Source organism: Mastomys coucha, unplaced genomic scaffold (genome assembly GCF_008632895.1).
Source record: "Mastomys coucha isolate ucsf_1 unplaced genomic scaffold, UCSF_Mcou_1 pScaffold23, whole genome shotgun sequence".
Taxonomy (NCBI): Eukaryota; Metazoa; Chordata; class Mammalia; order Rodentia; family Muridae; genus Mastomys; species Mastomys coucha.
The window spans coordinates 59,176,151-59,202,116 of NW_022196906.1; the positions used below are offsets into that span (position 1 = coordinate 59,176,151).

General features: G+C 39.5%; 1 protein-coding gene and 1 non-coding gene across 3 annotated transcripts; one reads left to right on the plus strand and one right to left on the minus strand.

Moving 5' to 3' along the window:
* Positions 1-1,712: 1,712 nt before the first annotated feature.
* On the minus strand, positions 1,713-24,563 carry Rab11a (RAB11A, member RAS oncogene family). Of its 2 annotated transcripts, none has more exons than XM_031346093.1 (5): positions 24,380-24,563; positions 15,479-15,674; positions 13,712-13,905; positions 12,656-12,736; positions 1,713-3,423 (listed from the first exon to the last, which is right to left on the minus strand). In XM_031346093.1, the coding sequence occupies exons 1-5, from the start codon at positions 24,417-24,419 to the stop codon at positions 3,284-3,286; spliced, it is 651 nt and encodes a 216-aa protein (XP_031201953.1). In that variant the 5' UTR covers positions 24,420-24,563; the 3' UTR covers positions 1,713-3,283. The 2 variants fall into 2 exon arrangements, with proteins under 2 accessions (XP_031201953.1, XP_031201954.1); XM_031346094.1 differs by lacking the exon at positions 24,380-24,563 and adding an exon at positions 16,515-16,695.
* Positions 24,564-24,835: 272 nt separating this feature from the next.
* On the plus strand, positions 24,836-24,907 carry Trnaq-cug. Its single transcript has one exon. It is a non-coding gene; the product is annotated as a tRNA-Gln (tRNA).
* Positions 24,908-25,966: the final 1,059 nt, after the last annotated feature.

Sequence of the window (25,966 nt, forward strand, 5' to 3'; positions counted from 1 at the left end):
TCTGTGTAGCCCTGGCTGACCTGGAACTCATTCTATAGACCAGGATGGCATTGAATGCAGAGATCTGCCTGCCTCTGCCTCCTGAACACTGCTATTAAAGGTGTGCTCTACAACTGTCCAGCTCAGCACATTTTCTAATGCTTGCCTGGGATACAATATTCTTCTAAACACTCTATCCTCCAACTCTCAGGAAAATGGATACTGCTCATTACAGTGATCTCACAGCTAAGGCTCTCTCAATGAGATTAGCACACTGTGTCATTCTACTGCCACCTACAATACAGAAGAACAAAACTATTCTTTAAAATAGTTAGGCTGACAACTCTGTTGTATTGGTGATGTATTCAAGCAGGAGAAAGCTCAGGTTGCTCTCTCTCTGGCACCTGGTCAGCATAGCCTGATATTTTCCCTAGCTCCTAAAAGTATGCAGAAGCGGCTCCTTTCATAGCCTTTGTCTCTTTGTCCTCTTTTGCACAACAAAAGCCACATTTTATTTTGGTTTGGTTTCATTTTGAGATAGTGTTTCTTTGTAGGACTCCAGGTGTCAACAGGTTGGTATACAACCCAGGTGGGCCCTGAACTTAGACTGACATCCTCCTGTCTTTGCTGCCATAAAAGGCATGACTGGCAGTTTTGAATTTTCTTCAGGATTATGCTCCATTTTTCTCCTTAGTTAATAATATTTTACAAAACTCTATAAACTGAAAACTAACATAAATAAATTGTTAATTACCTGACCTTTTCTGCTTCTCATGTTGGTCAAAAATGTCCAAATGGTATACATCTTTTTCTTTATAATAGATTAAGGAGATTAACACGATAGCTCAAACCATTGGGAGCATTTGGATTTTATAAACACAAGTCAGAAATGACAAAAATTAAAATATTCATTTTCCTAACAATCAAAGAACTAAGACTAGCTCAAACACATGATTCAAACTCCAGAATTTAAAGGGCCTATGGCAGAGACCGCACTGGTTGGAAAACTTCTACTTAGTGTACTTAGTGGAATGGCTAGAGATCCTGACAACTACGGAAAAGGCACAGCATTTCTGAATAACAAAGACAGGGTATGATGGCTAACTAGCTTTTAAAAGAATATAAAAAAAACACCTAAAGTTAAAACTAATGAAAAGGAGAACCGAGCACCAAAGGATTTCTGAACTGCCTTGAGCCTAAAATTGTCCAAGTAAATAAAACTGCAATGTTTCTTCCTTGGGACAGTTTGTCTCCTGAGATCGAACTCAACAAGAAGACTTTTGTTGACATGCAAACAAAGTCACTTTCTAATACTTAATGTTGCCTGAAGGTCTCCCAAAATCCACCATGTGCAAGTTGCATTTAAATATATTCTTGGTTTAAAAACAAACAAACAAACAAAAATGCTACTCTTAGTCATTTTCATTCACTACATAATTTTTTTTCCTAGTTTTATTTCATAAATCTACTGTAAATTTTAATAGAAATGGAAGCTTTTCCTGTGTCTAGTGACACTGTTAGAAAAGTAGACTGTGTCACCACCATTTTTAGAAATATTTCCCCAAGAGTGCAACTGAACTGCAGATCTAAAGTCTACCTAAATTGACTGTTGCCCCCAATCCAAGTTTACTCAGCAATGCAAGGAATTATCTTCTCACTCATCAGAAGCAAGTTTTTCATGGCTACATCCAAAGCATTCAGAAGAAAAATGTAATCTGACAACACTGGAATAGTCCCCCTATAACTGTTTATTAGGATGAGAATATACTCCAAATCAGTAGCTAAAAAAAGTCAAAATACAGAGCATGCATAAAATACAAAGTAGCAATTTATAAATAGACAGTATCTTTATAACCAATACACTAAAATAACAAATAACTACAAAAGAAAAACAAAATGACTGACTACAGCAATGCCTTCCGTGCTCCCCACACATCATGAGCACTGCAAAAGACAGAAGATTTAACCATGAAACACAGTCATCTACACAAGCCCACACAGTTTTTGCAAGTATCCCATCATCCTTAATAATGTCTTTGCAGTTAACTTTCAGAAAACTTCAGAGTAAGTGCTTAATATTATCCACAAGGAAGTAAAACTAAGTATTAGTGTGTACATTTCTGAATGAGAAACTAGTTGTTCCATTGATTTCAATTATGTAGTGGAAAAATCTATTTCAGGACCCTACAAAGCCTAAGTACATTCTACTTAAATTCAAGGTACTATTTCATTTTACATACTAAAAGAACACATGCCTTTAAGTGGTACCATTTGAGCATAAATTAACTTCTCACTGTATTCTTTAGACATACTAAAACCAAAGGATTAATTGAACTATATTCCATTACACACTGCAGAACTCAAATATAAGCATTGTTAAAATAATTAGCCATGCTGGTTGGTGAGTATGGTGATAAAATTAGGCTGCATTTCACTTACTAGACAAGTTTAAAAACAAAATTAACAATTCAAAATGTGATATTACCAGCATTAAGCTAGTTATTGCACGAGCAATAAAAATACCACACAATCTACTGCTAGGAAATGAGACTGGTTAAGCTACTCTGGCTGCCGATCACTGCAACAGAGACACCTCAGACAGAAGTCCACTAGCCTACCAGGCAGCAGGGTAACTTTGACCACATAACCACGCCCTATGTGAACCATAACAGTCCTTTGTGTTTATTAATTCTTTTCCAGAAAAACAACAACAACAAAAAAGAATCCCCATCATCTTTGATGCTTACAAAAACTAAGGAAAAAATTTACAACATAGACCTATTAAGGCATTTTAGAAACTGACTTCCACAATGGAAAATCTTCAAGCTCTCAAAATGCTGTTCTGTTCTGTTTACAGGGCAATCCTTAGATTCGTCAAAATATGTACTGTATTGAGAAGAGTGTCTTACAAGCGCCTCGAGCGCCTCTGTGGCAAAACAATAGCTTATTTCTAAGGTTGTCTTAGATCTGATCAGGACCAATAGGTCTGAACTTCAAGTGATCGAGTTCTGTTCTGTCCTACAGTGACAGGCTTCCATGATGAAGAGTAAACAATAACTGAGGACTTCAAACATTCAGTTTATTAAACTAAGGCTAGAGAAGCCATAGCATGAAAAAGAACTGCAGTCATTCAGGACAAAGTTGAGGATTTTATAAAGCCAAATCAAAGACTTAAGACATGGGAAGATTCTTAAGTGTAAGGGAGTAATAAAACACAGAAAGTGACCACAAGAATTACAAATATATTTAAATCTCAGACCTGGGAAATGGACTATACACAGCCTTCTAGGGGAAGAGAGACGCCTTAGATGTTCTGACAGCACTGCACCTTTGGCTTGTTTTCGGTGGTGGGTGGAACATGAATAGGAACCACATTGTTGCTTGGAGACATGTCATTTTCACGTCTGTCTGACATTTGCTTCTGAGAAACAATGCGGTATATCTCTGAATGACAAAAGAAATAGAAACACTCAGTGTGTAAACCCATGAAGACTTTGTGTAAAAGACACAGAAGATACACACAACAGAAACATACACATTTACATTTTATTTTGAGGCTAAACACGGTAGTGCTCATCTGTGATCCCAACATTTGGGAGGTGGAGGCAGGAGAATAAGGAGTTCAGGACCAACCTCAGCTATACAGCAAGTTTAAAAGACAGCCTGGGCTACGGAGACTTTGTCTCAAAAAGCAAGGTTTTATTTTCAAGTAGCCATTAACTAGAGTCAAAGCATTATTTTTAACAATTTGTGTTACAGTAGTAACAAGGTTTCACCATTTCAGAGGGGGAACTTCACCCATTAATTAAACTGCATTAAATACTGCCATATTTATGGGCATAGATCTGAATTAAATCTTTAAAATATATACTTAGTCCACCACAAAAGTCCACACAAACTGACAATGTGTAAAGAAACAAATCTACACTATCAGATACACCTAGCTATTTTCTAGGTTCTGTAGGGAAGAACACATATTAAAACATATTAAAATCTGAAGAGCATCAGAAGAGAAAGAGCCCTCTGTTTACCACTGTCCACCTCTGGGGTTAAGGTTAAATTATACTTAATTATTCAAAAGAGATAATCTTAACATATGCCTGTACTATTTTACTTTCATGACATGTATCAAGATTTATCTGTAGTCCTCCACTAAACATTAATCTTTTAAAAACTAAAACTATTTGCTCTATTTGTTGCTTTAGTTCCACAGAATTGATGCTTGAGGAATTACTCGCCCAAGTTAACATCACTGAATGTCTCCCAGTGTCTACAATAAATTCACTGAAAGTGGCCTTGAGCTGCACTACCTAATCAAACAACAATCCACTTCTCAAGAACAGAGAACACAGACCTCCATCTTGCCTTCTGAGTCTTCCTTCTTAAGCAATATCATCAAAAAGTAGGGAAACTCTACAAACAGGCAACCAAATATAATCAGCCTTCCAGTAAGATGTACTAGGAAAGACACAATATACTCCTATGCAGGTTCAATGTGTCCCTGACAAAACAACTCTTGGTGAATTTGCTCAAGCAGAAAAAGGACAAATGCAGATTCAGAGAAGTATAAATTTTCTATCTCTGCTACCTAATATAGTAGTTAACTATTTAAATAAGAATTAAAATCCATGGCTATGCATGGAGAGCCACAACCTTTAATCAGGAGATGGGGGCAGGCATCTGTCTGTGAGCTCAAAGACACCTTGATCTACATAGTAAGTATCAGGCCAGTCAGGGCTATATATAGTGAGACCTTGTCATTTAAAACATCAAAAGGCAATTTCATAAGATTTATTAACACTTGGAAAAATCTGAATAAGAGCTGCTCATTAGAAATACTACAGATGTAGTTAATTTTTAGACCTATAATGTGACTATGTAGGAACATGCGTGTTCATGAGATGTTAAAATTATAATGTAATAAATAAATAGTTAGTTACATGGTTAAAATGTTCCAAAAAAGCTGGACACAGTGGTACATGCCTTTAATACCAGCACTCAGTTGCAGGGTTGAGGGAATGCAGAGGCATGCAGCAGATCTCTGAGTTTGAAGCCAACCTAGTCAAATATTGAGTTCTAGGACAGCCAAAGCTGTTCATTTAAAACTGTTCATTTAAACTGTTCATTTTCAAAAGGTCATATCTGTTTAATATTGTTTAGATAACAAATGGCAATAAGGAATTATTATGAATTTCTTAGTGGCTGTGTGTTATGAACTTAAGTCCCAATTTTTTAGGTATATATTCTGAAATATTCACAGATGAAATGACTTAATATGAGATTTATTTCAAACTAATAAATAAGGTCACAGGTCAGGAACAGACACTGATGGTCATTACCAAACTAGGCTAGTATGAGCTATTCATTCTCTTCTAGGTGAGTGGGAAGCCACACAACCAGGGATAAATCAGTTTCTTAGTACTGAGGAGATGACACAGCAACTGGGAATACTTACTGCTCTTATAGGACCTGGTTTGGTTCTCAGTGCCCAAATGATGGCTTACCATAACTGCAGTTCCACAGATTCAATGCCTTCTAGCCTCCATGAGCACTAGGCATATTATGTGGTACACACACATCCATAAATGAAAGCATTCATACACATAAATTAAAAATAATTTCAATAAATTAAAAAACCAATTTCCCTAAGGTAGAACAACAGTAACTTAACAAGTGGGGCTGGAGACATGGCTCAGTGCTGAAGAGAACCTGCTAGTCTTCCAGAAAATCTGAGTTCAATTACCAGCAGGTGGTTTGCAACTGGTCTTAAGTCAAGCTCTAAGGGCATCTGACCTCTTCCATCACCCACACACATGAAGCACACATTCAGGGAGCATGTGCACACTCTCTCATGAGCACACACACGCACATTAATAGATGAACTAACAAAAACACTCATTTGTCTGAGAAGGATGGTAGAGGTTCAAAGGTGAAGAAGCATCAGTAGAGAAAGAATACAATACAGACAAGCTATTGATTAAAGTTTAAAATCAAGAACACAAAGGATATGGTGTTGTTAGGTCTTTCTTTGGGGAGACGATAGGGATGGCCAGTGAGGTGCTCAATGAATAAAGGCACCTTTCTCCAATCCTGACAACTTGCTGAGCATAATCCCCAGAATCTACCTGGTAAAAGGAGCCTTGCCTACCTCCTGCAAGTTGACTTCTGACCTTCACTCTCACACTGTGGCACTCACTGAGCCTCACCACTACAGAAAATAAATATTTAAAAATTTGTCTTAAAAGAAAAAAAAAATGTGATGGCACACACCTTTAATCTCAGCACTTGAGAGGCTGAGGTAGGTGGATCTCTATGAGTTTGAGGCCAACCTGGTATAGGTATACAGAGTAGGCTCTAGACAGCCAGAGCTACACAGTGATACACTATCTCAAAGAAGGGAAGATAGGGATGAGGGTGAAAGAGGAAGGGAGGGAGGGAGGGAAACGAAAATAGAAAAGAATGGAATGGGAATGTGTCCAGGGCAAAGAAGACAAGTTCCCTGACTGAGGCTCGTGACTAAGGAATAATGATAATCATCAACTTGTGGTTAAACTAAACCATTCACTCTTTATGTTGTCCATTAATACCTAACTGGATAGATCGTCTTTCTGAAAAGAAAAACATTATATATGTGATCCCCGTTAAATTTTAACTTCTTTACAAGTTGTTCTAAAGATTAAGTTAGGAAAACAAATCCAAAAGACCAGAAACTCCTCTATAAATTCCGAATGCATGCAACACTGGAAGAGAGCCAAAGACTTCTCAGAGGAGAGAGAGGTAAATAATTAAAGGGATCTCATTACAAAGCAGGGAACTTGAGCACTGTTGTGCGACAGTCTACAAGTGCTGCATTCTTCTAGAAACGGTGCAGCTGCTGTGCTTTCTCCTGTCACCAAAAATGTATCCACTTTTGAAAAACACCAACAAGGCAATAAACAAAAGGAATTAGAAAAATATTTTTTCAGGTCTAAACAGTTCTAAAGAGCTCCACAACTAATGTACTTAAGTCTCTTGTGTGTGTCATTTTCTTTGATAAGAAAATAGCAAGCGCCAGGTGGTGGTGGCGCACGCCTTTAATCCCAGCACTTGGGAGGCAGAGGCAGGCAGATTTCTGAGTTCGAGGCCAGCCTAGTCTACAGAGTGAGTTCCAGGACAGCCACGGCTACAGAGAAACCCTGTCTCGAAAAACCAAAAAAAAAAAAAAAAAAAAAAGCAAGCATAAACTGTTCAGTAGGGATCTGATTATAAAGGGTTACTTCAGCATGGGGGAGGGGCAGTAAAGTGCTAAGTCAGAAGCAGGTACCTCATTTCACTCTCAAGGACCTGTTCTCCTTTAGAACCAAATGAATGTAGTCAGTTAATTCCCCTGCAGTCCTTTTTCAAAATGCCCAAGATTAGGAACAATTAGAAACAAAGCAATCCTGCCTTATCTATTCTTCCAACACAATCTCTTATAGGAGATCTAGACATGAAGTAAAATACTAATATATTATAGTTTTAAATATAAGGCAAAGCTCCAAAGACATGAAGTTTATTTTTCTACTCTACCTGAATTGTGGATTGGCTGGCAAAATAATTCTAAGGAGATTACACACAACTGCAAATTAAAGAACAAGAAGGTTATAATTTATTAGTTCCACAGGTGCTAGGGAGATGGCTCGGGTGTTAAGATGACTGGCTGCTCTGGCACCCACGGGCAGCTCAAGTCACTTTTAACTGCAGTTCCAGGGGATCTGACAACCTCTTTAGATCTCCTCAGACATGTGGTACACTTCTATATACTCAAGCATACATACACGAAATAAAATAAAAATTTAAAAATCTTTAATTCCTCCAAAGTTTTTAAAACCTAGTAGCCTGGATAATTCCATGCCAGCCTCTACAGAAGCTTCACCCCCTTCCCCCCCTTTTTTTTGAGACAGGGTTTCTCTGTATAGCCCTGGCTGTCCTGGAACTCACTGTGTAGACCAGGTGGTCTTGAACTCAGAAATCCGCCTGCCTGACTCCCAAGTGCTGGGATTAAAGGCGTGCGCCACCACCGCCCGGCTACAGAAGCTTCTTACTGATTGAACTTTTCAAACCTCCCATTCATCATGTACATTGCTTGAAGGTCAAAAAAGATTCCCATTTGAGATAGTCCTACATTTTCTGCAGCAAGTGAGAACCAAGCTACTATTACCCCTAGTGAAAACAGACTCAAAGTGAGTAAAAAGTGACCCACATTTCATCCCTGGGACCCATATGGTAGAAGTTAACTGCCTCCTGCATCTGTCCTCTGACTTCCACTCTTGCGAGCACATACATATACTCATACATGCACATAGAAACAAGCTAAAATGTAATATAAAAACTCTTAACAATTCTCAATATTCTCATCAAGCTAATACCTGGCAACTTGTAGCCCCTTCATTTTTATTTATTTTGAGACAGGATCTGTTATATGGTCCAGGCACATACAACCTCCCAAGTACCAGGATTACAGATGTGTACCACCAAATTGGTTTTAGCTTTGTTTTTAAAGAAGCAGTGTGTTACATTAATTAAAATTATTTCAGCCATAGAATTAAGAGTTTAGTTTTCAATTTAGAAATTTACCTTGAATTTACTAATTACATGGAGGAGTCTGGCTAAAAGCACTTGAACTGAAGTTCTAAGTTAGAACTATCAGTAAATAAGACAAACTCATTATCATGACTCTTTTAAATGTTAAGCTGAACCACCTTTATGGTGTTCAGGCCACAAGTTGTACACTTGCGTTTCATCATAAAGAAACACTGAATAAACTCAATCTGAGAAATGACAACTGGCCTGTACCTCTCAAAAATACTAAGGTTGATGAAAAAGGAAAATTAAAGGAACTACTGTCAAGCAGTGACAAGACAGCTGAATGTCACATATGATATGATCCTAAGCTTTTTTTTTAAAATTAATTGGAACTACTGGCAAAATCTGAGTAAGGTTTGTAGCTAGACTGATGTGCTATTATCATACTATTGATTGAAATTACTGTGTTATGGTTATGAAAGTAATTGTTTCTAGTAAATATGCAACAACAACAAAAAAGGCTTAGGGGTAAAGGGTAGTATACACAGTACTTACTTGAATAAGTGTGTGTGTGTGTGTGTGTGTGTGTGTGTGTGTGTGTGTGTGTGTGTGGTGTGTCTTCACTGAGAAGGGAAAGGTAAATGGAAAGGAAAAAGGCACTAATACTTAAGAAAATGGGGTATTAAGGTACTCACAAATTCTTTATACTATTACTGTAAGATCTAATCAACCCTGAAATTGACAAAATATAAAGTTAAAATGAAAAGAGGGTACGCAAAACAGTGATTAAAAACATCTCTTAGGGATGAAACTCAGCTGGGACAGTGCTTGCCTGACATGCTCAAGACAGAGTTGGTGGCTGGAGAGATGGCTCAGCGGTTAAGAGCATCAACTGCTCTTCCAGAAGTCTTGAGTTCAATTCCTAGCAACCACATGGTGGCTCACTACCATCTGTAATGAGGTCTGGTAACCTCTTCTGGTGTGTCTGAAGAGAGCAATAGTTGTGTACTCATGCATAAAATAAATCTTTAAAAAAAATTTTTTAAAAAAAAGACAGAGTTGGATCCCTAACAGTTTGCCCCTCCCCCACCCAACTCCTGAAGAACCTGAGGTGGAAAAACCAAAGCTGCACTGAAAGGCAAGGCTGAAGCAATCTGTCAGTCTGCCTCAGCACTAGTAAACCACTTCTAAAAGCACCACCAGACAACTCAGATAGAAACAAAGTGTGGAGCTCCTGCAAAACATTTCCAATCATTTTACATTTTGGCTCAGTGGATAAGGAACCTGCCACCAGGCCTGATGACCTGAGTACTTGCCCCATGACCACATGCTAAAAGGTACTGTCCTTTGGCTACCACACTATAAACACTATAACCCCATACTTTATATAAATGAATAAATAAAATGTGATTCAAAAAAAAAATAAAAATTAGGCCAGGTATAGCACATGCTTTTATTTTCAGCACCTCCAAAGCAGAGGCAGGTGGGTCTTTGAATGTTCAAGCCTGGCCTGGCCTACATAGTGGAAAACAAAAAGTAGGACTTGTAGGCATATTGCATATTCAATAAAATATTGCAAGCTTATAACTATCTGCAGCAAGATCACTCAGAACAGATTCTTTTAAAAAGCTGCCAGTGCCATAAACTGTCTATTCCTCTCCAGATGTAGTAACTATTCTTCAGATAACAAAAACAATTTTATGCTGACAATGGTGGTACATGCCTTTCATCTCAGCATTCCAGAGGCAGAAGCAGGTAGATCTCTGAGTTCTAGGCCAGCCTGGTCTACAGAGCAAGTTGTAGGACAACCAGGAATACACAGAAAAACCCTGTCTCAAAACAAAACAAAACAAAACAAAACAAAACTAAGCTAAAGTGTACTGGCTGGTTTTCTGTGTCAATGTAACATAAGCTAGAATAATCAAAGGAAGGAGACTTAAGTTGAGAAAAATGCCTCTGTAAGGCATTTTTGAATTAGTGATCAATGGAGGAAGGCCCAGCCTATTGTGGGTGGTGCCATCCCTGGGCTGGTGGTCCTGGGTTCTATAAATAAGCAGGCTGAGTAAGCTATGTGAAGCAAGCCAGCAAGCAGAAGCCCTCTGTGGCTTCTGCATCAGACCTGCCTCTAGGTTCCAAGCCTGAGTTCCCGCCCTGACCTCCTCCAATGATGGATTATGATCTGAAGTGTACACTAAATAAAACTCTTCCTCCCCAACTTGCTTTTTGGCCACAATGTTACATTGCAGCAATAGAACCCCAACTAAAACTCAAATCAAACCAACCAAAAATATTTTTTAAATAAAATACATACAAATCACCAATATTTATATTATTTTAAAATGTTGGGGTTTTTTCCATGTATTTTAACATTTTGTTTTTCCTTAATTGCTACTTAAGTACTGATTTATCAAATGTTTGCTATGTACCAGGGAGAGCTAAGCCCTTGACAGGCATTAACTCATATTTTTGGGGGAATTACTGAAGTATCAGTGACAGTTCATTCTTTTCTGCAGAATAAAGATAAAACAAACAAACAAACAACAACAAAAACCCCTAATAAGCAATAACAAGTTAAATCATGCATATCAAATCATACTCCGGTAATTTAAAAGTACAAACTCCCTCGTAACTAACCAAAATGTATCAGAAACTATTTTTATTTTAAATTATGTGTTTATGTGTGGATATCTATGTGTTTGTTCTCATGTATACGTGGATGCCAGAAGAGGGTGTTAGAGCCCCTGGAGCTGGAGTTATAGGTGGTTATAAGCAGCCTGGCATGAGTACTGGGAATCACACTCCAGTCCTCTGAAAAATATGTACTCCCAACTGCTGAGCCATTTCTCCAACCCAACATATATCCAAATTTTACAGATGAAGAAATTAAAGCCTTTCAAGGAGTAAGTAACTTGCTCAAGATTATAGCTCCAAAAATAAGTGGAAGAATTAGGCGTTCAACTCCATGATCTAAGTCCCTAAGCTTATTACACATACTTTTTCTTTTAAACAATAAAAGAGTACTCTAAAAGTTAAAATTCTGGTCATCTCTAACACAAGTGCTACATATAGCATTAAAACTTATTACACTGCAATAGGAAACTAAACAATTCCACATATCAATTTATCAAAACACCACATAAGACTCTTCTATGTATTGATTAGATCCTAATTCATAAGTTCTTTAACATATAATTTAGATTTATTGAAAAACAATCTATGAAAGTACTTCCTAGTAGATTAATGTACTGATAATTTGATTATCCTAATAAAGCCAAAGTAGACATGAGTCTGAAGAAATAAAATGTCTTCTTTTCCAAGAAGCTGACCTGGTTATTCACATTCCAAACTAGCATGAACTTTGTTCCTCTCCATGCACTCATTTAAACCTCTCCAACGACATGCAAGCTGGGCTGATTGTGTCCCTCCCTGTCCATGCACTCATTTAAACCTCTCCACATGCAGGCTGGGCTGGCTCTGCTTACAAGGAACCCACTCCTGCTGTTATCTCAGAAGAAGTATCCGTGCTTTCTTTTTTTCACTTAAAATTTTTGATGTAATTTTCCTAGGTTTTTCAAATTTCTTTTTAAGATTTTTATGTGTGCATGTGTGTCTTTCACATGTGCACAGGTACCAGCATCGGGATCTCAGAAGCTAGAGCTATAGGCAATTGTAAGCCACCCCACATGGGTGCTAGGAACACAACTCGGGTGTGCTTGGGAAGAACTGAAAGTACCCTTAAATGCCAAGCCACCTCTCCAGTCAAATTTTTTCTAACTTCAAAGGGTATTTATATCTTTCTATAGTCAGAGTCTCAGTATTTACCTTATGAAAGTACATTTTAAAAAGAGAAGAGCATACATAAGAACATATAACTCTGTCCCTTTGACTATGAAGTATGGACTACATGGCCTGAACACAAGTAAATGAACAAATTACTTTCAAAGAATTTTTCCCCAGATGAATTCATATGACTGAAGTGCAACGTGCAAGAATTGTAACTGCACATCAAGGAACTTATGCTACAGTTGCTCTAATGACAGTCATTTTCAGGTGGCATAACAGTTTCCTATTTGTTTAATTCACTTCCTAAAACTCCAGTTCCCACTGGTGTAACTGAAAACACAGTTCTCACCTGTTAGAATTGTCTGAAAAGCAGCTTCAACATTTGTAGAATCTAGAGCAGATGTCTCAATGAACGACAGACCATTCTTCTCTGTAAAGAGAAACAAAATTTTCAGACTGGTAAATGTTGATTGCTGTTTAACAGTGCTGATGGCTGGTGATCTAACCAGGGCCTCAGCAATGCTAGGCAAGCCTTCTACCACAGACCTGCCTCCCCAACTTTCCACAAGGTGGTTTTTTGTTTTTTCAAGACAGGACTTCTTTGTGTAGCCTTGGCTGTCCTAGAACTCCTTTGTATATTAGGCTGGCCTGCCAGAGATCTGCCTGCCTCTGTCTCGAGAGGGCTGGGATTAAAGGCATGCAGCACCACCACTACCCAGCTTTCTCCAAGTTTTAAAACAGAGGAGGTGATAAGCTTACAATCACAAAGGGGAAGATAAAAGACTAAAACCTAGCTCAGCATGGCCAAGAATTCAAGACTAGCCTGGGCAACATGAAAAAGTATTTCAAATACAAAAAAGCCCTAAATGACACCAACTTCTGTTGAAATATACAAACACTATTTTACTTTTACTTCAGTAAGTTAAAAGTAACAGTAAGAAAATTTCGCTACTTTCTAAGTACTTCTGCATATAAATACCACCAATAATAATGAATGAAACTATTCAAAATGTAATAAACTTATCAAACATCCCACTCCTAACTATCCTCCCTAGCAACTACATAGCTAGAAACATTCACTTAGAATTTTGTTCTATTTGAAAATTTTAAAAGTTAGAGGAAAATACTCACAATACTTTCACTAATACAACATCATGACTTCCTAGCCGAAGCACTGCTGCTTTCTTCTGAAAGTTTCCCCTACCAGAAGGGCAGCTAGAATAAGCAGATCCTATATGAAGCGCAAAGTACTCAGCTTTTAAGTAGGTGTATCCTTGTCAGTCTTCAACACTCCTTGACATACTACTTTTCAGACTCACATAGAACATTACTAAAGAAGAGAGGTGTAATGTTCAAATAGAGAAATGCAGAAGCACTGTAATATTGTGGAGTTTATATTACTAACCTGCAAAAGCTCTTGCTTCATCTGTAGGAACTGCCCTGAGATGACGTAAATCACTCTTATTGCCCACAAGCATGATAACAATGTTACTATCAGCATGATCTCTCAGTTCTTTCAGCCATCGCTCTACATTTTCATATGTGAGATGCTTAGCAATGTCATAAACCAATAAAGCACCTACTGCTCCACGATAGTATCTGCAAACAGAAACATGTAACTATCAGAAGACAATCACAAAGTAGAAATGAACACCATAAAGAACCCAAAACATGATGGGCTGGAGAGATGGCTCAGTGGGTAAAGCACTTGCCATCCAACATGAAGATCTGCTTGGGTGTTAAAAAATCCCCAGAACCCATGTAAAAGCTGACATGGTAACACTCAGTAATCCTGGTCCTCCTACTGTGATATGAGGGAGTTGGGGTTGGGGATGGGAGTAGGGGTCTGAAACAGGAGAATCCTAGAAGTTTTCAGGCCAAGTATCCTGATATAAACAGCACTGAACAAATACTGCCTATCTCAAACAAGGTAGGACTTCACAAGGGTGAGGACCAACATCCAAGGTTGTCCTCTGTCCTCTATCCACACAGCAATAATATGTACACATATACACTAACATACACACCCTCTACTCTCTCTCATGAACTCATCCATGGGAACACACACAAATACACACACAAAGAGATTTTTAAAAATAACACTACAAGCTTGAAAATAAATTTCTGAAAATTCCTAATATCACATGAGGGGTGGTGACACATAACTGTCCTGGGTGCTGGAGGTCTGAAGCCTGTCTGGGCTACATAATGAGTACCATGCTACAAAGTGAAACCAGGTCTCAACCCATAAACACTAGATATATACACCCAGATATGATAGATAGTAGTCAACCCTTATATGAGGTTTTATACTTAGTCATCCACAGCACAAAAATATTAAATGGAAAATAATAAATAACTTTAAAAATCTCTTTGTGTGTGTATTTGTGTGCATTCCTATGGATGAGTATATGAGAGAGAGCAGAGGGCGTGTATGTTAGTGTGTATGTGTACATATTATTGCTATGTGGATAGAGAACAGAGGACAACCTTGGATGTTGGTTCTCACCCTTGTGAGGTCCTACCTTATGAATTCATAAGCTTTAAATTGCCACCATTTTAAGTATCTTGACAAAACTCCTCAGTGTTCACCTTCATTCAGGCCAGCACATGACTTTTGTCCAATGTACCCACACTATATAAACTACCTGCCTGTTAAAGTCACTTGGTAGCCCTCCCATTATTTACGGTGTTTTCTGTGTTCAAGTAACCCTTAGTTTATTTAATAATGGTTCCCAAAAGCAATTATGACATGACAAAGAAAAAGGTCTATTAAGAGAAAAGATACAGGATGCTAGAAAGATGGCTCAGCAGTGAAGAGTACTTGCTGCTGTTGTAGGGGACCCAGTTTTGTTTTCTAGCACCCACATAGTAGTTCACAACCATCTGTAACTATACTTTCAATGGATCTGATACCATCTTCTTACCTCCATATGTACTAAGCATGAACATGGTACACATACACATATGCAGGCAAAACATGGATAAAAATAAAATGAATTTTAAGAGAAAGAAACATATAGGGTTCCGTACAATCCGTGGCTGTAGGCATTGAAGGAAGGTCTTGGAACACCTTGCAAGGTTAAGGGAGGACTACTGTTCCTTCTTAATACCTAAAGTCAGCAATTCACTTGATACCAACCTATTCCAGAACTGAAAACCAAGAACTTACGCAGACGTTATAGCCCTGTACCGCTCCTGCCCTGCTGTGTCCCATATCTGTGCCTTTATTGTTTTCCCATCAACCTGGATGCTCCTTGTTGCAAACTCTACTCCAATGGTACTCTTGCTTTCCAGATTAAACTCATTCCGAGTAAATCGAGACAGGAGGTTACTCTTTCCAACACCAGAATCTCCAATAAGGACAACTAAAAAGACAAAAAAATAAAATAATATAAGCTGGATGAAGGCAAGCACATTCAGAATACCAACATGCTTAACAGGAGGGTGTCTGGCTTCAAAACAAATACAACCAAAGATTTTTTTAAAGAGACAGAAGCATAGTACTGAATAGTTTACATCCATGACCAATCAATTAAAACCAATCACTTACTCTTCGTAATCTATTTCTGTCTGCATAATGACTTTTGCACATAATCTACTTAGCGGAGATCAGATATAGCACCCAATCTAAAAAACATCCCCCTCTTTTTTTCCTATTCCTCACACCCAGTGCCCTACTCATGTAAGGCAGGTAAACACCTGACAAACTGAGCTATATCCCCAGCCCTTAAAAATTCAATTTTGCAATTTTTATCATAGAATACTGTAGCCATCGATGCAAACACCAATTACCTTTAACTTATACCAACCTCACTACCTTAGAAAGCATTCTGAAAAATAAATATCGACTTGTGATTTTCACGTGTTAGACATCAAACAAAAGATGTCTGTGCATGGAGTAGGAAGGTATGTCCATCCTACTACTGTCTTTAAAGACTGGGTGTGAGAGAGAGCTGAAATACATTTAAAACATGAGGCACGAGACTTACAAGCTTTGCTGCTCTGCTCATAGAAACTATAATCATCTTTAATAGTTGCAGTTCAGACTGGCAGAAAGCACGAGGGCACCCCACCTCACCACAGACAAACAGGAGCCCTAAGAAGTTAACAATTCTGACATCCTGAGTCAAAGCCAAAGCAAGGAGGGCAAACACTTTCACTTACGACTTAATTTTTTTTTCAAGACAAATTTTGATTATACTTACTTCCTGCGATTCTCATCTCAAGTGTTACTATACTTTGAAACTCTTCAAATAGAGCTGGTGAGATGACTTAGCAAGTAAAGGCACTTGCCACCAAACCTGAGGACTACAGAGTTCCATCTCCAGGACCCACACAGTGGAAAAGAGCCTACGCCAAAAGTTGCCCTGATCTCCACTTGTACTTAGAACTCAGCTGAGGTTTGGTCTATTGCTATGTATTATAATAGTAAATACTGGCCCTGGTTGCCCCCAGGAACGACGTATAGACCCAAACAATGCTATGGAACCTTGCCACTCAAGTTATTCCTGATTGGTTAATAAAGATGCCCCAAGGCTTGGGGGGTCTGAGAAGAGACCACTAGGAGAGAGAACATGCCACGGGATAGGTGAATCATGAAAACATGGCCATGCGGGCTGATCAACTGGAGTTAAGAGCTGCTCAGATGGAACATGGCAGGTTATCACTCAAGGTTATTGACAGGGAAGTAGATTTTAATAGCATAGAGGGTAGATATTGGACCAGTTCTGGTTTATTAAAGGCTTATTATAAATATAAAAATTTTATGTCTTTTATCTGGGAATTAAATGATCTAAGGTGGGGTAGAAACCCCCAACTGAGATTAAATATATACTACTACAGAACTCACACAGGTGAATGAATATAATTTTACATGTTTATAAACATGAGTATGCATGTGATGTATATGGGCCAGAAGATTAGAGAGCTGGAGTTACAGACAGTAGTGAACAGCCAAATATAGGTACTGCAAACTGAACTGGGTCCTCTACAAGAGCAGCCACTTCTTAACTACTAAGTCACCTCTCGAGTTCCAATAAACATAATTAAGAAATATTTTTAAAAGAGAGGGAGGATTTCATGGGCTAGAGAGATAGCTCAATGGTCATGAACACTGGCTGTTCTTCCAGAGGACCCAGGTTTGAGTCCTGTATCAGAGGTAGCTTATAATACTTTAACTCTAGACAGCAGTTTGTAATTCAGTTCCAGAATCTGATGCCCTTTTCTGGCCTCTGCCTGTACTACATACAAGAAGTTAACAGACATTATGTAGACCAAATCACCCACATACATAAAAATTTCAAAGTCAGGCACCGTATATACTTCTTTTAAAAGTGCACTTCATAGCACTTGGGAGGCAGAGAGGCAGGCGGATTTCTAAGTTTGAGGCCAGCCTGGTCTACAGAGTGAGTTCCAGGACAGCCAGAGCTACACAGAGAAACCCTATCTCAAAAAACAAAACAAAACAAACAAAAAAAAATAAACAAAAAAGTACACTTCATGGTGTACTGCATTTAGAAGGTAGAGGTTGGCAGATCTTTCTGAGTTCAAGGCCAATTTGTTCTACATATATAGTTCTAGGCCAATAAGAGCTACAAAGTGAGATCCAGTATCAAAACAAAACAACAAAAAGAAACAGAGCCAGCCAGTGGCACACACCTTTAATCCTAGCTCGCGGAAGACAGGGGCAAATGGATCTGAGTTTGAGGCCAGAATGGTCTACAGGAGTAAGTTCTAAGACAGGGCTACACAGAGAAACACTCTCTCAGGGAGAGGGGAAGAGTAGTGGAGGGCGCTGGACGAGACAGGAAACCGAAAAACAAGTTGAGTTGTTTGTTTTAAGGGAGAGTCTCAATCTGGAATCCAGGTTGGTCTACAACTCACAAAACTCTCTTACCTCAGCTTCCACAATGCTGGAGGTTTACAGAATCTGAGCCAGATAACATTTTTCCCTGCATAAAAAGTTTTTGTAGGTATTTTAGTGAACACTGTTGACTAGTAATACTTTTTATCTAGCTAATCGATTTAGGCATCAGACTAGAAAATCAACAGGCAAGGTTAAAGCCACAGACTAAGAAGCCATGCTCTACTCCAAAGACTGGGATCTGATGGTGCATGTAGAAAGGTGGCCGACGGCACTCGAGCCAAAGGAGAAAGAGGGCACACCTTTCTTGTCACAGAAGTACACACAGCTAGCCCTAGAACAACTATCATTATCAAATGCATATCTTTCTGGCTTCCTTTATCAGCTGATTCAGCAAGAAATCCCAGCAGCAGTGACTTCATGTAACAAAGAAGATAATTCTGTCTTTGTAGTCAACCAGAGAGTACCCTAGCAAACAGTAAATGCTTTTACTGGATACTAGGGAAAATGATGTCAAGGTCATGAAAACAGAAACAATGTACTTTCAATTTACAGAATGATTAGTAGGCTGGTTTCCAAACTTCACTACTGTAGATGTGAAGCTGAATCCCAGTAACACTAACGGAGCCTCCTTATTATAAGATACATTCACTGTTGATTCTTTGTATAAGAGGCTAACTGGTCAGATCATAACTCCTGGGTGGGAACAGGGAGAGGGTCCCAGTCAAAAACCTAGTCTGGGCTTCAGCCAAAACTTCCTACACCTTCCCTGAATAGCAATCCTCAGTCACGCCAGGAATACAGAAACTTAGGCCTGAAAGATGGTTCACAGGAGAGGCAATTACTGTCAAGCCTAAAGACCTGAGTTCAATCCCAGGGACCCAGGAGAAAGGAGAAAATAAATTCCTTCAATTGTCTTAGACTTCTATCCATAAACACCACGGCATGAGCCCATTCCCCACTCCCCCTCGAAAAAAAAAAATCCTTAAATAAATGTGATTTTGGGAGGAAGGAGACTGGATAATCTGCTGAGGAAATCTCCTTTGAATCACTTCTGTCACACACTAGTACTCACTTGAGGTATGAAACAGTGCAGAAGGAAAAAACAAAGATTAGAACACATCTAATTAATTCACAGACACTCCAGTTTCAAACAGTAATTCAGAAACCACTCACAATCTAAAGTAAAAAGGCAAAGGTGAGCATGGCACCTGGGTAATACCATCTTGTGGTGGGGAACACCTTCAAAGAGTATATACACCTCCCACTGAAGCTCCAGTACTAAGTCACGCTCTGTTTTGTTTTAAAATATTAGCCATTCTTACATTTTGGGGTTTTGTTTTTTATTTTACTTTATGCGTGTGAATGTTTTGCCTACATGTATGTATATGTACATTACATGCATGCCTGTCATGTCACCTGGAACTGGGGTTAGGTTCTCTCTACAAGAGTAACAAGTACTCATAATTGCTGAGCCATCTCTGCAGCTCTCTGGCTCATGTCTTGACCTCTACTTTTAACTAATGACTAAATTTACCATCTCATCAAGGTCAAATCGTTATACCATACTAAGTGAAGAACCTGCCCCCCCACCATGTAACCAATTAATTTTATTACTTAAAAAATAACTTAAAAAATTTATTACTTAAAAAACAGCAATAGTTTGTAAACAATTCAAAATTCACAAATGATCTAACAGTATAAAATAGTTAAACCAACTAGTTACTGATCTCCAAAGACTAGCAACTTGTCAAAGGAAAAGGGTATCTTAAATGACAGAAGATTCCAGTTTTGTAAGGATGAAGAAAATATACTGAAATGTGACATGATAAGGAGAGCTATTCCTTTTTCTACCCAAAGCAAAGTGATCTATTTAGGCACAATGGCCAGATGGATGGATGGATGAATAGAATTATATAACAAGCAAAAGAGAATTCACTGGTCATTGGTAATGATTCTTAAAGAACCAAAACTTATGGACCTTTGTTTGTAGACTCAAAATTAAACAATTTCAACGCAAAATACTTTCATTAAGATGACAACATTTAATTCCCTCCCCCCACATACACATCAGTGGTATGAGGATCTAAAAACCCAAGGCTAATGCTAAGTATATGATTTATCACTGAGTTATTATTTACCACCAGCCCCTTGTTTTTTAAAAATGTGGGATACTATGTATTCATATCCAACAATCAAATCAATTTCTGGGCAAGCAAGATGGCTCAGCAGATAAAGGCACTTGCTGCCAAACCGATGGTAGAAAGAGAGGACAGACTTCTGACCTCCACACTCAACATACAAATAGTCACATAGATAAGTAAGTAAATAAATGCATAAAGAATTTAAAGGAAGCTCCAGTATATTTTTTATATATCCATTACTAATATCCTAGGCTGAATGGACATAACAATATCTATAAACTGGGTGGCAATATAATTCCTAAATATAATCCCCCCCAAATTTAGATAGCCTCATCTACTGGAGCTCAACCTAATACCTAATATTAATTTGTTTACATATATGCCTTATATACACAACACAAATACTAAACTGTTAAATACTGTAAAAGCAGAGTATATGTGTGTATATATATATACATATATACATATATGTATGTATATATATATAATTTAGTTTCTATCTCTAACCACATTTAAGTATTTTTGCTATTGTTTTTGTTGTTTGTTTCTGAAACATGGCCTCATCCTGTAACCCAGGCTGACCTCAAAATCATGGCTATCCACTTGCCTCATCCTCCCAAGTACTGTAATCACAGGCATAAGCCACCAAGCTCAGCCCACATTTAGTTTTATACTTCTCTAGTAAGCTCATTTTCTGGACTAAAATTTAACTTCTCACCTCACTTACAGAATATTAGCTTTAAATTTTACCAACTGATATCACTATTTTCACACTGGTTTTCAAAAGCTTGGAAGATTTTTTTATTCTCAACCACATTCACAGTCCAACCTCACCAAGTCTTTAAAATAAAGTGCATCAGTAAGGCTGAAGTCTAGACATGTTTTTCCAGATTCATCAGAATCTGAGTTGTTAAAGAAAAGCTACTAAGCTGCAACTTCAAGACAGTGCTACTGAAGATCAGTTGATGACTCATGACACCTGGACTTCAATGAGACACAAAAGAAAAAGCCAGGAGAGGTAGACTATGCACCCAGCTGCGTTGAGAAAGTGGCACTTTGACTGTCCTGGTTCCCATCTACCTCACTTGTGCCCCACAGCACCTTAACCACACTGTATATGTACAAGATTAACAGGTTTTAAACAGCCATGCTTAAGAAAAATTCACCTTCAAGAATGCATCATTTAGCATGGTCCTCTACAGCACTGCCTGTATTACATTCCCACGTAGACTAATCCACTCCATGCTAATAAACATACTCATGTTCCATGTACAAACCCCAGCTGCCTTAACTTTAAGTGTGCTGGCTAGCCTTCTCCAAAGTAGAAATGCTACAGCTCATCTTAGTGAATAAATCTCTGTAGAATTAAATCATTTTAAAATAATTGTATAAGTAAAAAATTGGCTAAGTAATCAGTGTTGAAATAAAAAATAAAGTGACTCATATCCTGTAGCACTTCTAAAAAGTGGAAAGTCTTCTCAGCAGAATTTTTAAACACCCAGTCTCACACAGCAAAGTATACAAGAAATAAAAGCAGAACCCACGTAGATACAAAATAATTCACAAGTTTCTTGGTTCTGTGCTTCTTTATTAAAAAATTTACATGTTCTTTAAAAAGATTTACTGTTTAGTGAGGTGGCTCAGTGGGGAAAGAGGCTTGCTACCAAGCCTGATGACATGAATTGGATCCCTGAGACTGTCAGTGTGGAAGAAAAGAACTGACTACCAAAATTTGTTCTCTTACCCTTACATGTGCTATAGTACACATTAGCACACACAAATCAGTAAATAAAATTTTTTAAATTTTTAAAAGATTTATAGCTCAAAAGTTTAACAAGAACTATAGCTTCATTTATTACCACTTATTGAGTCCTCACAAGAGCTCAATTTTATAATCTCACTCCCCAAAAAGTACCACAGTTAGTTCTTTATTGAGGAAACTGAGGCTCAAAAATGTTGAGCAAGGAGATATAGTATAATTATATCATAATCTCAAAAAGTAAAAAAATACTTTTTAAAAAGCTAATTTTTCCAAGGTCATGGGGCAAAGAAACATAAATCCCCCATGTTTTCTCATTGATCAAAGGATGGTCTAATCTAAAAATTAAACTTTCATTCCTTCAGCCAATCTAGGATAAATTAACTGCTTAGGAAAAATAAACAGCTTTCTATAACCAACCTTCGCATTCCAAACCAAGTAAGAGAAATAACTTCAAAAGGTACTGCCATTACAAAGTACTTAAAAATAAACTTCCCTTGACTGACTAAACCTTAAGACTTAGGCAATTTCACATAATCTCAGATGCCTTAAATGAACATCCCAGGTCTCTTATCTGTTTTAATGTTGGGGTTTTGTTTGTTTTTTTTTGTTTTGTTTTGTTTTGTTTTGTTTTGTTTTTTGAGACAAGTACTCACTATGTAACTCTGGCTATCCTGGAACTCACTCTGTAGACCAGGCTGGACTGGAACTGCCTGCCTCTGCCTCCCAAACGCCAGGATTTTAAAAGCCTGTACCATTAAGGCCTGCTTTCCTAGTTGTATTTTTAAAGTTTAGTGCCTTCTTATCTATATATTGCTTTCCAATACGGTAGTAAGGGTAGATACTGAATCGAATATTCGGGGGAGTAACTAATAAGGGTGTACCAGCAGCTAATATGCAAAGACTTCCTCTAAAGTATTTGGAAATGTTCTCTGCTTCTTCACGTAGTCAATTATTCTTAGCACCCAATGGCACATCAGGAACACTCACCACGCTTAACACTCTTAAAACTCCACCCTCCACAGTAAAGCTTCGATAGCAGAGGCTTCTTTCTCTCTGGTAATGATCTTTGTTCAACAAATTACTGATGGCAGCCCTTCTAATTCAGGAGCAGAGCAAGACTCCAAAAGTGAAAGTGTATTCAAGAACAAAAAGCGTTCTCTCTTTCCTGTACTCTCTTTTCACTGAGAACTGTATCCTTTCACTTTGGCTTCTTCGCGGACTCAACCAATAAGCAAGTCTCTAGTTACATCCTCCCGTGTTCTGTCCGCCGGCTCCACATTTTCCCCCACCCTGTAATAAATTCTTGATTTCACTAAAAGAGCACGCTAGCACCACAACCCTCTCCCACCGTTTGGGGAAGGTATGTGACCAACCAGGGTTCTTCCCTTCCTGTTGGATCCTCCCAGTATTGCAGCAGGAAGCAACCAGTCCACAGTGATAAGCTAGTATTTGTGCAGCGCACAACCTTTCCTGTTCAGGAACTGGGCCTTCAGGTCTGGCAGGGATAACAGCCACCACCCATCCGCAGCCCCTTCTCGAAAGCCAAGGAAAGGAGTTATCCCTATCTGGTTGTAGCTGGGCAGGGACAGGAGAAGGAAAGGGGGAAAAAAAAAAAAACGCGAGGTGGGAAGTCATCTGCCTGCCTGGACACTGCGACAAGTGCATGAACGCCGGGAGTGATGGACAGCCCCTCTTGCCCTCCCCTTCTCTCCCTCCCACCAGCCAGGTCGCCCCGGAGCGCTCAATGTTATGGGAAGAGAACAGACACAGAGTTGCCCGTCTGTGGGGAGGGAGGGGACAGTCCGAGGGTACTGACCTCGAGGTCTGCGGAGATGGGGGTGGGGGCCCTGGGACGGGTGAATCTGGCCGAAGCCCAGGAAAGGCTCCCGGGGAGGGAAGGGAAGGGAAATGAACAGAAGAGAGAAAACAAAACAAAACAAACAAACAAACAAAAAAAAAAAAACCCAAAACCCATAGAGACGGTCGGTGTCCCAACCTGGGTGCTTAGCCCAGGCAGGGGCCTGTCAGAGGGGGATGTGAGAGCAGCAGCGTGCATCCAAAAGGAGGGGCTCGAGACGCCTAGGGAAGGAACCGAGCCATCGGGGAGGACACACAGCGAGGGGCGCCGCGGCTCGACGGGCCTCCCGAGGGCGCGGGAACCAGGACGAGCGGCGGGACCCCCGTCGGGGCGGCAGGAAGGAAGCGCCGAGGCGGACTCCGACCAGGGCAGGGCTGGCCTGCTGCGGGTCCCCCGGGAGTGTCTCGGGCCCCGAATGGGCTATCGGTGGCCCACGGCCTCACCTTTAAAGAGGTAGTCGTACTCGTCGTCGCGGGTGCCCATGGCGCGGCCGAGGAGCTGAGGGGCGGGAGCGGCGGTGGCAACGGCGGCGGGACCAGGGGGCGTCGCTGCAGGGGTAACCCGAGCGAGGAGCTTCAGCGGCCGGACCGGGTGAAGAGCCCCGCCCTGTCTGCGTCACTTCCTGAAGGCCCCAGCCCCTCACAGAAAGCACTTCCGGAGAAATGGCACCCCGCCCAGGAGCTAGGCTGGGTGGAATGCGCAGGAGTGGACTCCGCATTCTCACCCGGCTTCGGAAGTCTTACAGGAAAAACGGTCCCAAAATGGTCCTTGGAGCCTTTGGCTTGTTCTTCACCCCACCATTCAGGGAAGCGAAGTGCAGGTCTCTTGGTATGTGGCTTCAGGTTAGGGGCGGAGTTTTGTCAGCATTAGAGACCCGAAGGCACTCCTGCCGCTGTGCTGGTTCCATGGTGTAATGGTTAGCACTCTGGACTCTGAATCCAGCGATCCGAGTTCAAATCTCGGTGGAACCTGCTCGTTTACCTTTTTGTTATAGTCTTAATTCATATTGACTATATATATATTCTTAGCTCATACAGAATTACAGAATAACCTTGTTATATCTGCTCTTCGGTTGAACCACATATAACCTTTACCTATGAAGACTACACTGGTCAATCTCTTCAGTTCAGACGTATCTGCTTCGTGAAGACCTACTAATTAAACTCTTTAGATTTTTTTTTCTTAGCCTTGGAAGAAGTTTGTAACTTGATTCCTTTTGCTGGAATTTCATACCCTCAGCTTCAGTTAAGGATAGGCACTCCCCACCCACTCAATCTCTCCAGAAATCTCTCCAGATGTCATTAAGAGAACTTCGCCCACCCTCCTCATAAAGATTCAAGATCTTGAGTCCTATTCTCTGGCCTTCGAGCTAAGCCCCATTAAATAAAATTTTAACACAAGAAGAATGGCAATTTCCATTTTAGCAAATATCAGTGTTAGGACTCAAGAAATTAGCCACAGCATCTCCTCATAATTGTTTTGTCCTTATTGTTGTTTGAGGTGGTTTCACTCCCCTTTGTACCCCAGAATGTAGCCCAGGCTGGCCCTGCTATCCTCCTCGGCCCCCTGTCATTTCCACCTCCATACACACAGAGGCATAGTCATCTAATAATTCCTGGGAAACAAATATTTGGTCATGGAAAAGGAATTTAGCCTACAGATGGAATTCAAATTGCTAATCAACTGTCCTTAAACAGGGATATTATTTTTGATTCTCTGAGTAGGCCCTGGGGGATGTCCTTAGGGTCTTTCCAAAGTTGGAAAGGACGATTGTCAGCAGGGACGAGCTGTTCTTCCAGACTGCCGCCAGCAGCTTGAGGAGTTCCCTTATCCATAAGCGACCTGGATTCAGAGAAAAGCTGATTCTTTGCTGCAGAAAAACATTTCAGGATGAACCAATATAAGACAATCAGACTTTATTAGAAGAGATTTTAATATAGATTTTAAGCTCTATACTTAAGAGGACGTGAGAGTCTCAGAGAGGTGTGGCCAAGAACAAGGCAAGGAGCTCCTCAGAGAGAACTCTTCCC

Bases quoted from the DNA above. Each gene is read 5' to 3' on its own strand.
- Rab11a (XM_031346093.1), bottom strand. From the start codon at position 24,419: ATGGGCACCCGCGACGACGAGTACGACTACCTCTTTAAAG. The intron at 15,675-24,379 runs GTGAGGCCGTGG...TTGTCTTTTTAG, and splicing joins GTACGACTACCTCTTTAAAG to TTGTCCTTATTGGAGATTCT. The intron at 13,906-15,478 runs GTAAGTTCTTGG...TTCTGTTTGCAG, and splicing joins TACAGGGCTATAACGTCTGC to ATACTATCGTGGAGCAGTAG.